Source organism: Scyliorhinus torazame, chromosome 3 (genome assembly GCF_047496885.1).
Source record: "Scyliorhinus torazame isolate Kashiwa2021f chromosome 3, sScyTor2.1, whole genome shotgun sequence".
Lineage (NCBI taxonomy): Eukaryota > Metazoa > Chordata > Chondrichthyes > Carcharhiniformes > Scyliorhinidae > Scyliorhinus > Scyliorhinus torazame.
The window spans coordinates 111,860,885-111,878,024 of NC_092709.1; the positions used below are offsets into that span (position 1 = coordinate 111,860,885).

At 42.2% G+C, this 17,140-nt stretch overlaps 1 protein-coding gene across 1 annotated transcript in view; it reads right to left on the reverse strand.

The window, feature by feature from the left end:
* abce1 (ATP-binding cassette, sub-family E (OABP), member 1) overlaps nucleotides 1–17,140 on the reverse strand; it is a 113,228-nt gene that overhangs the window by 37,556 nt on the left and 58,532 nt on the right. The window contains exons 7-13 of the mRNA XM_072496130.1: nucleotides 13,522–13,591; nucleotides 12,530–12,626; nucleotides 11,088–11,177; nucleotides 2,676–2,797; nucleotides 1,199–1,420; nucleotides 837–896; nucleotides 667–725 (exon numbers count right to left, since the gene is read on the reverse strand). Coding sequence (XP_072352231.1) covers nucleotides 667–725; nucleotides 837–896; nucleotides 1,199–1,420; nucleotides 2,676–2,797; nucleotides 11,088–11,177; nucleotides 12,530–12,626; nucleotides 13,522–13,591 — 720 coding nt within the window. The remainder of the gene's footprint in view (nucleotides 1–666; nucleotides 726–836; nucleotides 897–1,198; nucleotides 1,421–2,675; nucleotides 2,798–11,087; nucleotides 11,178–12,529; nucleotides 12,627–13,521; nucleotides 13,592–17,140) is intronic.

Genomic DNA, 17,140 nt, shown 5'->3' on the forward strand with positions numbered 1-17,140 from the left:
TTATAACGTGGATAAATGTGAGGTTATCCACTTCGGTAGCAAAAATAGGAAGGCAGATTATTATTTGAATGGGTGTAAATTGAGAGGGGTGGATGCTCAGCGAGACCTTGGTGTCCTCGTGCATCAGCCGCTGAAAGGAAGTGCGCGGGTACAGCAGGCAGTAAAGGAGGCAAATGGTATGTTAGTCTTCACGCGAGAGGATTTGAGTATCGGATAGAGCTGTTTTATTGCAATTATATAGGGCATTGGTGAGGCCACACCTGGAGTACTGTGTGCAGTTTTGGTATCCTTATCTGAGGAAGGATGTTCTTGCAATGGAGGGAGTGCAGCAAAGGTTTACCAGGCTGATTCTTGGGATGGCGGGACTGTACTGTCATTTGAAGTGATTAGATATACCTCTTGGGGCTAAAAGAATCAAGGGAATTGGGAGAAGGCGGGATCAGGGTATTGAACTTGATGATCAGCCATGATCATAATGAATGGCGGAGAAGGTTTGAAGGGCAGAATGGCCTCCTCCTGCTTCTATTTTCTATGTTTCCATGTTACACTGCTTGAAGACAATGCTCCAAACAGGATTGGGCAAGGGGCTACTGAAAAAAGTCTCAGGGACTTTCCAATCCTCCTCCATGTTCCAATAAAAAAGGTCTGAAAAATTATGGTACTTACTTGGGACTTAGGACTGATCTTCTGTGGTTTATAGCTGACATTTAGAACAGGCACCGTACCTAGTAACACATATTTATTAGTTGTGTATTTTACAATCATTATTGCAGAGTTGACAGCATGAGTTACAGTTTGAGGTTCCAGTTGCCAAGACTGAATAAATCATACATTACCTCCTTCATCAGGCTTCAATCTTCCAGCCAGCATTCTGATGAATGTGGTCTTCCCTGTACCTGTTGAAAGAAAAAATAATCAGAGAACTACATAATGTATGAGATATCTATAGAGTATATGGTTGTATGATCAGATGTAGCAAGTAGTTTCATGGGACCAGGTGAATTTTTCTTGCACCTTTCTGTTTATCTTTAACGGTGACCGATTTAGTTCTGCACTTATGGTATTACACAAATGCCATGGTTTGATATTGCTTGATGCCTTTTCTGACACTCCACTGTGTCAAGTAGAAGTCAACAAACCAAGTATCTATTTTGAAATATCTTTTGAAATGTTACTTGATCTAAGCATTAATACTCACCATTTTCTCCCAGCATCACCATGATTTCAGAATCTGTGAATTCTCCAGTCCCAATTTCCAGTTCAAACTCGCCCATCTTTTTTTTCATTCTTGGATAATGGTATCGGCACATTTTCTTAACCTCTTCCTCATTTGCCGTTTCAGCCACCTTGAAAATCAGAGATGCATCTCGGAATCTCAAGTTTTCTGTTGGCACATACCCATCCAAGAATATGTTGATACCTATTGAGAAATAAATACCCTTTACAGTTATTAGAATGCTGGGTAAATGCTTTTACAACTGAAGAAAATTAAGACAGCATTATTTGAAGTAACATAAAGTTTCCAATTAAATGTAGTGTGTTCATGGCTATAGCAAAGGTGCACATTACAATGCTATTGTCAGAACACTCCTTTCTATGATGAACGCCCCAATAGTACAAAGTGTGCATTGCTGCAGGTTGTCCATTCAATCAAGTTAAATTGTTGCAGTTTTGCTATAGATGCATGAGGTGACAGTCAAACTATGTTTTAATCTAAAATTTGTTTTAACAAAATGTGAACGGCATTGTGCAATTATAAGTACATCATCAGTTAATAAAGTGAATGACATTTATTTTTACACCAGTTACTAAAGTTTTAACGAATACTGATCTCACATTAAAACTACCAGTCTGTGCATACATCAATTTATTATAGGTATCATATCATCCTGAGGAGATAATCTCACATTGCCACTTACGTGAAACTGAATATGTGAAGTTCAAGCAGTGTGAAGTGGACTTTAAACAGTTAAATGTAAACGGTTCCCATGTAGTATGCTGAACTACCTTCAGATGTCAATGTTCGTAAAAAGTGAACATTTCAGTTTAATCTTCATGAGCTTAGTAAGAAGTCTTACAACAACAGGTTAAAGTCCAACAGGTTTGTTTTGAATCACTTGCTTTCGGAGCGCAGCTCCTTCATTAAATCGTTACAGGTCCAGACAATGCGACTGGAGAGAGTCGGTTGCACTGTCTGGACCTGGAAAGATTTAATTACCTGCAAAGACTTGCATTCAACGTATCATCTTGCATCATTGACTTTGTCTCCATATGTTTGTGGAACCCACCTCTTCACTCACCTGATGGAGCTGCGCTCTGAACACTAGTGATTCAAAACAAACCTGTTGGACTTTAACCTGGTGTTGCAAGGCTTCTTACTGTGCCAACCCCAGTCCAACGACGACATCTCCCCTTTATGAACTTACGCACATAGGTGAAATAAAACAAAATGCCATTCACCTGAAATACTGTCAAAGCACCTACCACTGCCAATCCCTGACCTGCAACATTCAAGTATAACCAGATGTCGTGAGGCAAGGGGTGCTAAAAGTTCTGCAATTTTACTCCTAGAAATTTGAGGTGGCTGCTGCATTCAGTCTGCAAGTGTGCTTTAAACAATAAACCTTATTCCAAGGTTAATAGTAAAATACAAGTTCAATCCACATATGTTTTACCTTCTCGAACACTGAAAGGCATGGTGACAACACCATATGCACTCGGTACACCGTACAAACAGCAAATGAAATCAGAAAGGTAGTCCAACACGCTCAAATCATGCTCCACAACGATAATATACCTAATTAAGAAAAGAGAAAATTATAGTGTCTAATACAACATTCATTGTAGTTTTCACCCAAATGAAGCTCTGCTACAACAATTTATTCTGCCACCAAGATGTTCCTTGCAAAGCTTCATAGCAATGATCAGCTTTAATTAAACTGAGTTGAGAAAAAGGTAATTTGTTGAGATCTAAGAATCAAATCAAAGGAATATCATGAATGCATTGCAAAATACTCCAATTGTTAAAACTATTTTGTCTTTGAAAATTCATTAACTTGAAAGAAACATTTTAAACTGGTCATCCTGTTAGAATAATTGAAATTTAGACTGCCCATCGGCCACAAAGAACAAAAATACCTCCCATCCATTGACTCCATCTACACCTCCCGCTGCTTGGGAAAGCGGGCAGCATAATCAAAGACCCCTCCCACCCGGCTTACTCACTCTTCCAACTTCTTCCATCGGGCAGGAGATACAGAAGTCTGAGAACACGCACGAAAAGACTCAAAAACAGCTTCTTCCCCGCTGTTACCAGACTCCTAAATGACCCTCTTATGGACTGACCTCATTAACACTACACCCCTGTATGCTTCATCCGATGCCAGTGCTTATGTAGTTGCATTGTATATGTGTTGCCCTATTATATATTTTCTTTTATTTCCTTTTCTTCCCATGTACTTAATGACCTGTTGAGCTGCTCGCAGAAAAATCATTTTCACTGTACCTCGGTGCACGTGACAATAAACAAATCCAAACCAATGCTACAGTATAAAGAGAAAATTGTGACGCTTAAGAATTGGATCTCACTGAGACATTGCTCAAGGGTAATCAGGTGGGCATAAAATGTCATGCATACCATAGGCATTCATGACGTAAAAGTCGAACATGTGGGTCCCAAGCATTTTGAAAGGCAAACATGTGGGTCTCAAGCACTGACAATTTAACTCAAGAAGCCCAGATAACTTAGTCGTAATTGTGCTATTCCTCATTTCCTAGTTGATCCTATTTGAATTTTGATATTCAAATTTGAAGGTTTTGTTTTTAAATAATGCTGTTGCCTCACTGTTGAATTAATCATTAATCAGAACATAGATAATACCAGCAACTTTAAATTTAATGCAAGTTGGGGAACGGCTGCATTTCTGGGAACTCTGGCACAACTCATCATTTAATCCTTTAAAAAAAAAATTTGATGCACAAACCATAATTCTTTGATCCTGGTGTGTATGTCCTGTGCTATTTTCCAAGAATATCTTGGCTAGATTTGGCGACGGGGAGCTGAGTTAAGTCAAGAAAATCTGTATTTGATTTAGATTTTCGGAGGCAGCTGGGGTGGGGCCCAGCTTGCAGTGGCGGTTTTGCTGGTGAGCTGGCCTACGTTTCGGTGACGCCGTCAGCGTTGAGATGATGGCTGCCGTTGTGAGGAAGTTGTGGACGACGGTCTCAGCTCCCTGGCACAGGTTATTCGTGCTCATATTGATGAACTGCAAGATATCCAGAAGAGAATGGATGAAGCAAAAAAGAGAATCCAGTCAGTCGATAAGGCAGTGGTCTCGGCAGGGCACAGTCCTTGGAAATCTTGTCGCATGGTTAGGGTTATGTCGAACATCTTGGTCAGTTTGGGGACATGGGCCAGACAGCGAGTGTCCATGCGCATAGTCTTCCGATGGTATCTGGGGGTGAATACCCAGCCAGATTTGAGAAATTGCTATTATGCTTTCACAAACCGATTTGAAGGCTGGGCATTTTGAGTTTGATGGAGCACATTGTATCCAATCTTCGAAGCTTAGGATTGGTCGAGAATTCCGATCATTGGTCTTACATTGTCTCGTCCTCTTATTATATTTGTTGAGAAGGGTCGGAGGTGGCCAGAGGTGACGGGTCTTCGTCACTTGCTGGGACCCATGTTTCTCACTGCCGGGGCTTTGGGACAACAACATGACGGAGGGGTAGGGGTTTTGGTGAAACTCTGGATGGATCCTGGATGAAGCTCGATGATCCACTCTTGGTTTTGGCCTTTCCAAGCTCTGTGGACGATGATGTTATCTTGCAGTTCATCAATAATCATGAACTTTATCCCTTTGTGATTCGATCGCTGATTTTGTGTTATTGTCATTGATCCTGACAAGACGTGTGTGATATATGAGCGCAGAGACATTTGTTGCATCTGATCCTGCTATTTGGCAAAAATCACGCTGAGTTGGGTATATGACTTGAGGGTTGTGCAGTATTTACCTAACATTGTTTTTATATGTGTTGTAATCCTTGCTTTTGCAATGAAGGAGTACTTATTTTCAAAGGTACTCTTCAGTTTGTTTACAGAGAAGATGAGCAGCACCACAGCAGGGTGGCGGTAGAAAGTTTGGTGCAGAGGTGGTTGGTCTGGCCTTACAAGTTCTCATTGTATGTGAGGAAAACCCTCCCATTAGAACTATTAGTGTTGTGTTTTTCTTTTGTACTTTTGTTATTTTGGGAGCTTGTCTCCTATGAAGGTACGGACAGATTATGTACCCCAGAGAAGACTGGCTCATTATTTTTCTCCTGTGGTTGGCACCTCTGCCGTTGTTGAAATATGGGCAAATATGTATTGGTGCACACCTGGACGTGGTTGGTTAATCCTTGGATATCTAGCCTTTCTTGGGTTGGTCTTCTATATTTATTTGGATGAGCAGGTAGTGGCAGTGGTCACTTAATTGAGTAGGTTCGGGCAGTAGCAACTGTGTTTACCTGTGTTGGGTGGAGGGTATATTGGGTGGTGGAGTAGGTTACCTTTGCTCGTGATGTCTCCTTTTGGGGGCTCCTGAACTGCTGTCCTTCTTGAGATTTGGTTCCCCTGGGAATGCAGCATCCTGTTCATTGCAGAGATGCAGTCTGCGTGCTTTGGTTCAGTGTTGTTATGCAGTCTTTCTTCGTTGGGAGGTTAGGCTGGATGGAAGAGTAGGGCTTCCTCCTCTAAGTGGGTCTTATATAGGCACTTCCAGACTGTCGTCCTCTCTCTTGAGGCTTGGGCTCCCCTGGGGAGGCAGTATTCGGTTTCTTACGAGGCTATACTGTTTTGTCCCTGGTACCATTTATTGCGAAGTGTATGTTGCTGGGCCTTGTTCGATGTTTATTGGCTAATCTTGTTGTTCCTCTCTTTCTGGGGTTTCCTTTCTTTATCTGGGTAGCAGAGGCACTAATTCAGGCTCCGATTTGCCATATTTAGGTTTAGAAAGTTTTCCTCATCTTGGTTGGGGTAGGGGATAGAATCCCTCCTTGAGACACCCTGTTCATGGGTGTCTTGACAGTTCTTCTCCTCCTGTCGGCAGGGTTCCTCGCTGGAGGATGATTCATGTCTTCCAGCATTGGCGGGGCCTGTGCAGTGACTCTAATTTGGCTGGAGAAGATTAAGGTCTGTTAGTAGCAAATCCTGGCATGGTGTATGTATCTTTGAATCACTGGCTCTTGTATACACAGTGTACACTGCCAGGACATGTTGTGTCCTGAGGGCAGTATTCTGTTATTCCCCTTCACTTGGGGTGTCCTTTCATTGCCTGGAGGTCTTGGGAGGCGGAGTTGGGTTTCGAACGGGTATGATATCATCGGGATTATGGAGACATGGCTACAGGGCGACCAGAGATGGGAACTGAATGTCCTGGGGTATTCAAAATTTAGGAAGGACAGACAAAAAGGAAAAGGCAGTGGGGTTACATTACTGGTTAAAGAGGAAATTAACACAATATTAGCTCTGACAATGTGGAATCTGTATGAGTAGAGCTGATAACCGCAAGTGGCAAAAAACATTAGCAGGCATCGTATATAGACCCCCAAACTGCAGTGGTGATGTTGGGAATGGCATTAAACAAGAAATTACAGACGCAAGCGGTAAAGGAACATCTGCAATTATGGTTGATTTTAATCTCCATATAAAGTGGGCAAATCAAATTAGCTACAATACCGTAGAGGAGGGATTCATGAAGTGTATACGGGATGGTTTTCTGGACCAATACATTGTAGAACCAACTAGGGAACAAGCCACCTTACACTAGGTACTGTGTAATAAAAACAGAATCATTGGTAATCTAGTTGTGCGAGACCCCTTGGGAATGAGCGACCATAATATGATAGAATTTTCTGCCAAGATGGAGAATGAAGTAGTTGATTCTGAGACAAGGCTCCTGAATCTTAATAAAGGAAACTATGATAGTATGAGGCGTGGGTTGTCTTTGATCGATTGAGGGGCGTTACTTAAAGGGATGACAGTGGATAGGCAATGGCAAACATTCAAGGAGCGCATGGGGGAACTGCAACAATTGTTCACTCTTGTCTGGCACACAAGTAAAACGGGAAAGGTGGCTAATCCATGGCTTACAAGGGAAACTAGAGATCGTATTCAATCCAAGGAAACAACAGGTCTGAGGATTGGGAGCAGTTTAGAATTCAGCAAAGAAGGAGCAAAGATTGATTAAGAAGGGAAAAATAGAGAGTAAGCTTGCAGGGAACACAAAAACTGACTTGAAAGTTTCTATTGGTATGTGAAGTGGAAAAAATTAGTGAAGACAAATATCGGTCCCTTACATTCAGAAACAGGGGAATGGATAATAGGGCATAAAAAAATTGGCTGAGCAACTAAATACATACTTTGGTTCAATCTTCACAAATGAGGACATAAATAACATACCTAAAATGTTGGAGAATGCAGGGTTTAGTGAGAGGGAGAAACGGAAGATCAATATTAGTAGAGAAATGGTGTTTGGGAAATTGATGGGATTGAAGGTGGCTGGTTTAGCACACTGGGCTAAATCGCTGGCTTTTAAAGCAGACCAAGGCAGGCCAGCAGCACGGTTCAATTCTCGTACCAGCCTCCCCGAACAGGCGCAGGAATGTGGCGACTAGGGGCTTTTCACAGTAACTTAATTGAAGCTTACTCATGACAATAAGCGATTTTCAGTTTTTCATTTTCATTTCATTTCATTTTTCATTCATTTCATTTTTCAGGTTGATAAATCCCCAGGGTCAGATAATCTACATCCCATAGTACTTAAGAAAGTGGCTCTTTAAATAGTGGCTACATTGGTGGCCATCTTCCAGGATTCTATGCAGTTTGGAGGGTAGCTAATGTAACTCCATTTAAAAAGGGAGTGAGAAAACAGGGAAGATCAGTAAGCCTGACATCAGTGGAGTGGATTTTAGAATCCATTATCAAAGATTTTATAGCAGAGCACTTAGAAAATAGTGGCAAGATCAGACAGAGTCAGCATGGATTTATGAAGAGGAAATCATGCTTGACAAATTTACTGCAATTTTTCACGTATGTAATGAGGGGGAGCCAGTGGATGTGGTATATTTGGACTTCCAGAAGGCTTTTGGCAAAGTCCCGCATAAGAGATTAGCGTGTAAAATTAAAGCGCATTCAGGGTAGTGTATTGAGATGGATAGAAAACTGGTTGGCAGACAGGAAACAAAGAGTAGCAATTAACACCTTTTTCAAATTGGCAGGCAATGTCTAGTGGGGTACAGCAGGGATCGATGCTGGGACACCAGTTATTCACAATATATATTAATGATTTAGAAGAGGGAAGAAAATGTAATATCTCCAAATTTGCAGATGACACCAAACTGGGTGAGAGGGTGAGCTGTGAGGAGGATGCAGAGATCCTTCAGTGTGATTTGAACAAGTTGAGTGAGTAGGCATAATTTTGATAAATGCGAGGTTATCCACGTTGGTAGCAAAAACGAGAAGGCAGACTACTATCTGAATGGCCGTACATTAGGAGAGGGGAATGTACAATGAGACCTAGGTGTCCTCGTACACCAGTCACTGAAGGTAAGCATACAGGTATTGCTGGTGGTAAAGAAGCAAATGGCATGTTGGCCTGCATTGCGAGAGGATTAGAGTAAAGGAGCAGGGGTGTCTTGCTGCAATTATACAGGGCCTTGCTGAGGCCACACCTGGAATAGTGTGTGCAGTTTAGGTCTCCTTAACTGAGGAAGGAGGTTTTTGCTCTAGAGGGAGTGCAGCGAAGATTTACCAGACTGATTCCTGGGATGGCAGGACTGACCTATGAGATTGAATCGGTTGGCATTGTATTCGTTGGAGTTCAGAAGAATGTGGGGGGATCTCAAAGAAACCAATGCAATTCTAACAGGACGAGACAAGTTAGATGCAAGAAGGATGTTCTTGATGGTGGTTGTGTCCGGAACCAGGGCTCACAGTCTGAGGATACGGGGTAGACCATTTAGGACAGAGATTAGGAGAAATTTCTTCACCCGGAGAGTAGTGAGCCTGGGAAATTCGTTGCCACAGGAAATAGTTAAGGACAAAACATTGTATGTTTTCAAGACGCAGTTAGATATAGCACTTAGGGCAAAGAGGATCAAAGGATATGGGGAGGGAAAGTCGGATTGGGCTATCGAGTTGGATGATCAGCCATGATCATAATGGTGGAGCAGGCTCAAAGGGCTGAATGGCCTCCTCCTGCTCCTATTTTCTCTGTTTATATAAATGGGTAGCCTTTCCTTTTTTTTATCTTTTGAAGGAGGGTTGTGTACCACAGGGCCATGTACTCATGGCTTTTTCCTGGTATCCTGTTTTCTTGAGATCTCCTGCGCGTTGTAGTATCTTTTAATCCTGTCATTGTCTGTGTACAAGGAGACACTGACTACGAGTACAATCTGAAACAGTTTTACAATTATTTGCTTATGTTCTCTGTGTAAATACCAACCCTCCGAAAGAGCACTCTATCGACGCCACTCTATCGACGCCTACTCCCCGTCCTATTCGCATAACTCCTAGCATTGATCATGGTCTCTACACCTAACCTGCATATCTTTGGACTGTGGGAAGAAACCGGAGCACCCAGACGAAACCCACACAGACACAGGGAGAAACGTGCAAACTCTACAGACAGTCACCCAAGGTCAGAATCAAGCCTGGGTCTCTGGCGCGGTGAAGTGTCAGTGCTAACTGCTGTGCTGCCCTAATAATTTGATCGTTTTGAATCATTGACTGGCTCCTGCAAAGGTATAGGCAGGTCGTATATCTGAGAAAAAGACATTATAATATGTCACTGGTGCCTCTGGTATAATTGGAGTTGTGTTTTGGTGCGTGTCAGAACGTGGCACAAAAATCTTATCCTTCTGCTCATTGGTTGTACGAGCAATCGCTACACGTGTTCTCCTGTCTTTTTCTGCTTCATGTACGTTGAAGGATTTTTTTTTTTTTTTTTTATACATTTAGAGTACCCAATTCATTTTTTCCAATTAAGGGGCAATTTAGAGTGGCAAATCCACCTAATCAGCATATCTTTGGGTTGTGGGGGCGAAACCCACACAAACACAGGGAGAATGTGCAAACCCCACACGGACAGTGACCCAGAGCCGGGATCAAACCTGGGACCTCAGCACCGTGAGGCAACAAAGCTAACCCACTGCGCCACCGTGCTGCCCTCGTTGAAGCATTTATACTGTACTATACCAGTTCTGAAGATTTGTTGCGTCATTTGTACAAATGGAAACCTCAAAAATGTTTTTTTTTTTTTTAAATTAATGCAAATTAATAAGAATGATTTAAATGTTGAATGTGGCTCTTGAGGTTCCATAGCATGCACTTATGCAGCCCATTAGAACAACCTGGATTATGTAAAATGAAACCTCACACGATGACACAATATTTGAACTTTCTAAACATTTGAATGCCTTTCCAGATTTCAAAAATTGAACTTTTGCCACCTTAAAAAAATAAAGCTTCAATGTACACATGGTAAGAACATGTTACTGTCAGCTTAAAGGGTCTGTTGACTGGTAAAGAACTTCACAACATGGGTCAGACCACAAAAATGTTCATCAGGAATTAGAAAATGAAAACCTTAAAACAATTGTAACTGGTGCACTAACAGCTCTATTTGAATGGCAATGCGAATGGGAAATGTGCAGGCAACAGAGTTCTATCACTTCTTCAACCATGCTGACACAAATGATATACCAGTTGGTATAATTATGATTGAAGATTTGTGATAAGTGACAGATTTGGTTTATATACTAAAATTTGACTTGCAAAGTATATTATTTCTCACGGTACAGCTATATCGCAATTTTTCCACAGCAGATTTCAAGGGGTCTATTGCAGTTGAATAAATTACCTAATATGATACTGAAATTTAAATAGCTTCCCCAACAACTAAAGTTATCAAAAGATACGACAACAGATAGTCACTGAAAAGTTAGTTGCCAAAATTCAATCATGATCAAATAATTGTGTCTGTTGTGGGTACCAGTTGTGCGATGGGTCATTTCTTGCTGGCACAACAACATACATCTGAAGTTACCTGTCTGGATTTATAAGGGAGCGAATAGTGATGGCAGCCTTCAAACGTTGTTTAACATCGAGGTAACTGGAGGGCTCATCAAACATGAAACTGGAAAAAAAAACATGATTTTAGAGTCAGAATTTATATAGTAGCATTTTAAAACTTTTCCAGAAATTGAACGGGAAACAAATACCTTATTACTAATGCAACATTGAACACGAGGTGCAATAATGATACATGCCAAATAAAAGTTTCACAGTAACTTCATTGCAATGTTAATGTAACTTGTAACACTAATAAAGATTATTATTATTTTATAAATTTAGAGTACCCAATTATTTTTTTTTCCAATTAAGGGACAATTTAACGTGGTCAATGCACCTAACCTGCACATCTTTTGGGTTGTGGGGGTGAAACCCACACAGACACGGGGAGAATGTGCAAACTCCACACGGACAGTGACCCAGGGCCGGGATTCGAACCCGCATCCTCAGCGCTATCCACTGCGCCACCATGTTGCCCTAGAAAGATTATTATTGTTATAAAAGTATGTGATCACACTGAAACATTTACAAGTAATCAAGTCAAATTAATAAAGAACACAGTAGAACATGTGAATGCGATTTTATCCAATTCCCATCCTTGCTTTTCAGCTTTCAGAATGCAACCATGTAACATGAAATTAATTTTTTGGTCGTGGGAACAAGATGGAACTGGGGAGGATGCACGCAGGGAATGGCATAGGTTTAGCTGACTGCAGGGAGCAATGAGAAACTACAATGCATGGTGGGAGCTATAGGACGTGGCTTGCAGGGATTCTGGGGTCACACAAGACATTTTGGCAGTTGTACTCGGAAGGGTTGGTAGTTAAGGGCAATGTTGGCCCATTTGGGAGCTGGTGGCCATGATGTTGTCAACAGATGCAGAAGTGGAGAGTCACATGCCAAACATCCCAAAGAAACTGGTGCTAGGTCAGGGTCTCCTCTAGTTGACGTGGGCAACAGTGGTGGAAAGGGTATCAGTTTCTTGGAACAGATAGTTGCCATCCTAAGATTTTGGAGGGGGTGGGTGTGAATATAGCAGATGCTGTGATTTCCTCAAATCGGGAGCTGACCCTTTCTACTGGAAGATTGTCTATGTCACTCTTCTGACTGGGGGCACAGGGGTGAGAGGGGAAAAACCAGGGTGCTGTGGACTGGTTGGCCTAGCATCTGTATGAAACACTGCAATTTTGCTGATTGATGGCAGTTTTTCTGTTAACACATTTGAGCAGAAACTCAAAAGAAATCTTCTCAAAACTGCTTGGGAAGAGATGTCAAACTCAAATATAAACTCCTGTTTCTTAATACTCTTAAATAAACTCGTATTTCCATTAATGCTACAGTGTGGGAGCAGGCTGTTGCAGGATTTTGCTGGTAAGATACAGATAACTAGAAATTAAAATTCTCCTGGAAACTTACATATCTGCTTTTTGAATGCACACTACTGCACATGCAAATCTTTGCAGCTCTCCTCCAGACAGATCCTCAACATTCCTCTCTTTTAAGTGAGTCAGATCTGTAGGAAAAAAATTGTAATCTATTAATTTACAACATCTAGAACTTTAAGATTACAGCAGAGAGTCTATTTGTCTATTTTAAGCTTGGCTCAGTTGGTGAAGAACAGATTTATATTTAAAAATTTTACGTACTGTTGTAATGCAGGCAAATGTAGTAACTAATTTGCACACGTACAAACAGCAATTAAATAAATGATCAAATATTGTTTTAGCAATATGGACTGAAGAATGAACATTGGCTGAGACAGGAGAAGAGCTCCTGTCAGCCTAAATGATGTGCTTGACGCTTTGTGTTGAAACTTGAACAGACTACCTTTCATTCAGAAAGGCAAAATGCTACCACTGAGCCAAAGCCAATTCTGATAGCATTCTCCCCTCCAGTTGGTAATGGTGAGTTCAAGCGTCATTTCTAGAGCTTGAGCACAAAATGTAGCATGACAAGCTTGAAGAGGAGCAAAGAAATACTATATTATGTGTGGTTCATGTGTATGCTAAAGAGTTTAAGGCATTATACAAAGAAAAGCACCAAATTCTCCCAGTGACCTAGTCTGCAAGTTTCTTAACCAATGTCAACAAAGCAGATTGACCAGTTGTGCTACTTGTGTTTCATTTTATTGATAAAATGGGTGCCACATGACAGTGGTTGTCCCTTTAAGTAATTCTTAATAAGTACTTTTAAGTTGTTTGAGGGGGATGATAACAATGTAACATGAACTCTCTTTTTCCATTTTAAATGCAAACAGTTTCAACACTCACATCTTTAAAATAGTTAAGAGTAGGACTGGCAAGACACCCTTAATTGAAGAATATGTTGTGGCGTCTAACAGATTGTGTATTGAACTATAACCCAATAAATTTTAAATATTTCAGGAACTTTAGCTCCAGTTTTCTTACCAAGAAGATCACAAATAACATTCTGTGTTTTGGTCTCATCTTTTCTGTCCAAAATAGAACCCACAGTGCCCTGCAGAAACAAATAAAAGAGTTGTTATAATCTGTTTAATGAGTTTCATTCCGTGATTTGTTGCTCGACGTGTTCTACATTATTACTTCTTCCTCCTTTTAAAAACAATTGTAGAAATGTGGAAGATAAAGGGCATGTGATGGGAAGAGAAAGTCAGATAGATCCAACAATATGCTGACCATCATGACATTTCTCTTTGGGCGTCAGCCTTGAGCGGTTGGAATGTTGCTCTCTTGACTTGCAACTGTTTTTTGTCTGAGGTCTCCCATTTCAACATTTTCACCAAACGAGTCATGGTGATGACAATGCTCCGACCCATTGGTCTGGGCACATGACATCTTAAGGAAAAGACGATGATCGGGAACAATGAGAGTACCTTGAAAACTAAGCATGGTACTGCCAATGAAAATAAGGAAATGGTGGTCATTTTGAATAATTACTTTGCATATGTATTTACAGTAGTGGAGAAGGTCAGCATGAGACATTCCAATGTCCGGAATGTTCAATCAGAGGCAAAGTTTCACCAAAATTAACATAAGCAAAGTAACAGTAAGGAACATTACAAATCCCCAGGACCAGATGGTTTCCACCCAAGATTTTTTTAAAGTGAGCAAGAACGCTGCAAACTCTCCACTGATAATTTTCCAAAGCTCTCTCGACTCATAAGAACTAGAAGCATGGGTGGGCCATCTGGCCCCTCGAGCCTGCTCCGCCATTCAAAAAGATCATGGCTGATCTTTTTTGTGGACTCAGCTCCACTTACCTACCCGCTCACTATAACCCTGAATTCCCTTACGGTTCAAAAATCTATCTTTGCCTTAAAAACATTCAACGAGGTACACTCAACTACTTCACTGGGCAGGGAATTCCACAAATTCACAACCCTTTGGGTGAAGAAGTTCCTCCTCAACTCAGCCCTAAATCTGGTTGCCCTTATTTTGAGGCTTTGCCCCGTAGTTCCAGTTTCACCCGCCAGTGGAAACAACCTCTCTGTTTCTATTTATCTATTCCCATCATAATTTTGTTTCTTTAAGATCCCCACCTCCTTCTAAACTCCAAGGAGTATAGTCGTAGTCTACTCAGTCTCTCCTCATAGGCTAATCCTCTCAACTCCGGAATCAACCTAGTGAATCTCCTCTGCACCCCCTCCAGTACCAGTACATAAGGTGACCAAAACGGTGCACAGTACTCCAGGTGTGGCCTCACCAGCACCCTATACAGTTGCAACATCACCTCCCTGTTTTTAAATTCCATCCCTCCAGCAATGAAGGACAAAATTCCATTTGCCTTCTTAATTATTCACAACTATTCCCTTAAAACGTGCAGGCCTGCAGGTGAGAGTGAAACAACTTGGCCCCAAAGCCCCTCTGCCTAGCTTACTCCTAGCAAATGTCCAATCTCTGGAAAACAACCTAGACGAACTTAAAGCCAGACTCACTTTTCAAAGAGAACGAAGGGACTGCTGTGTGCTCTGCTTCACGGAGACATGGCTCACTCCTGCTTCACCGGACTCTGCCCTACAACCAGAGGGCTTCTCAATCCACCGAATGGACCGTACGGCGGCCTCAGGCAAGACAAGGGGAGGTGGGGTCTGCCCCCTAATCAACACATCCTGGTGCCTAGATGTAGCAACACTGGCGAGTTTCTGCTCTCCGGACCTGGAATACCTGACACTAAAATGCCGCCCCTTCTACCTTCCGCGGGAGTTCAGCTCCATTATCCTGACGGCAGTTTACATCCTACCCCTTGCGAATGTGAAAATTGCACTCGACAAAATATTCACCACCACAAATAGTCTTGAAACGAAACATCCCGAGGCCTTGTTCATTGTAGCTGGGGACTTCAATCAGGCCAAGCTCAAGAGCATACTACCAAGTTACCACCAACACGTCACCTGTTCCACCAGAGGCCCAAACATCCTGGACCACTGCTACACAAATATCAAACATGCCGTACCGCTCTATCACCCGCCCACACTTTGGCAAATCTGACCACAAGGCTGTGCTCCTGCTCCCTGCTTATAAGCAAAAACTGAAGCGGGAGAATCCGTCAAAGAAAGTTGTACATTGTTGGTCTGAGGAATCAAATGATCTCCTGCGGGACTGCTTGGAGTCAGTGGACTGGTCAGTATTTAAAAACTCTGCGACCAGCCTGAATGAGTACGCCACTACAGTAACTGCAAATCCGCGTGTTTCCCAACCGGAAACCCTGGATGAACAGGGATGTTCACTGCTTGCTGAAGTCTAGGTCTGAGGCGTTCAAGTCAGGTGACCCTGACCTCTAAAAGAAAGCCAGATATGATCTAAAGAAATCAAAGATGCCAAAAGACAGTAAGCTCGAGTCCCAGGCTGGCCACACGGATTCCCGCCATCTGTGGCAAGGTCTGCAAGACATAACGGGCTACAAGATGAAGGCATATAAAATCGGCGGCTCCAATGCACCACTCCCTGATGAGCTCAACGCATTCTATGCCCGCTTTGAGCAAGAGGTCAGCGAGAGCGAGCCCTCCACCCCAGAAGCCGCGGATGAACTTGTATCTGAGATCACCACTGCAGATGTCAGAGCAGCCTTCTCGAAGGTCAACCCACAGAAAGCTACTGGCCCGGATGGGGTACCCGGACGTGCACTCAGGTCTTGCGCGGATCAGCTGGTGGGGGTTTTCGCTGACATCTTCAACTTTTCATTACAACAATCTGAGGTCCCTATCTGCTTCAAGAAGACGACCATCATCCCTGTCCCAAAAAAGTCAAGCAGCGTGCCTTAATGACTATCTGCTGCACTCCAAACCAACTTTGTGATTCATGGACAAGGGCACCCAGGTCCCTCTGCACAGCAGCATGCCACAATTTCTTTACCATTTAAATAATATATTTTGCTGTTATTCCTACCAAAATGGACCACCTCCCATTTACCAACATTGTACTCCATCTGCCAGATCCTTGCCCAGTCACTTAAACTATCTATATCCCTCTGCAGACTTTGTGTCCTCTGCAGTCTTTGCTCTACCACTCATCTTAGTGTCATCTGCGAACTTTGACACATTACACTTGGTCCCCAACTCCAGATCATCTATGGAAATTGTGAACAATTGCAGTCCCAACACTGATCCCTGAGGCATACCACTTGCCACCAATCACCAACCAGAAAAACTCTCATTTATCCCCACTCTTTGCTTTCTGTTAGTAAACCAATCCTCTATCCCTGCTAATACATTACCCATAATGCCGTGCACCTTTATCTTATGCAGCAGCCTTTTGTGGGGCATCTTATCGAAATCCAGATACACCACATCCACCAGTTCCCTGGTGTCTACCGCGCTTGTAATGTCCTCAAAGAAATCCAGGAAATTAGTTAAACATGACCTGCCTTTCATGACCCTTGCTGCATCTGCCCAATGGGATTTCTATCCAGATGTCTCGCTATTTCTTCCTTGATGATAGGTTCAAGCACTTTCCCCACTACAGAAGTTAAGCTAACCGGCCTATAGTTACCTGCCTTTTGTCTACCTCTTTTTTTAAAACAATGACGTTGCATTTGCTGCTTTTCAAT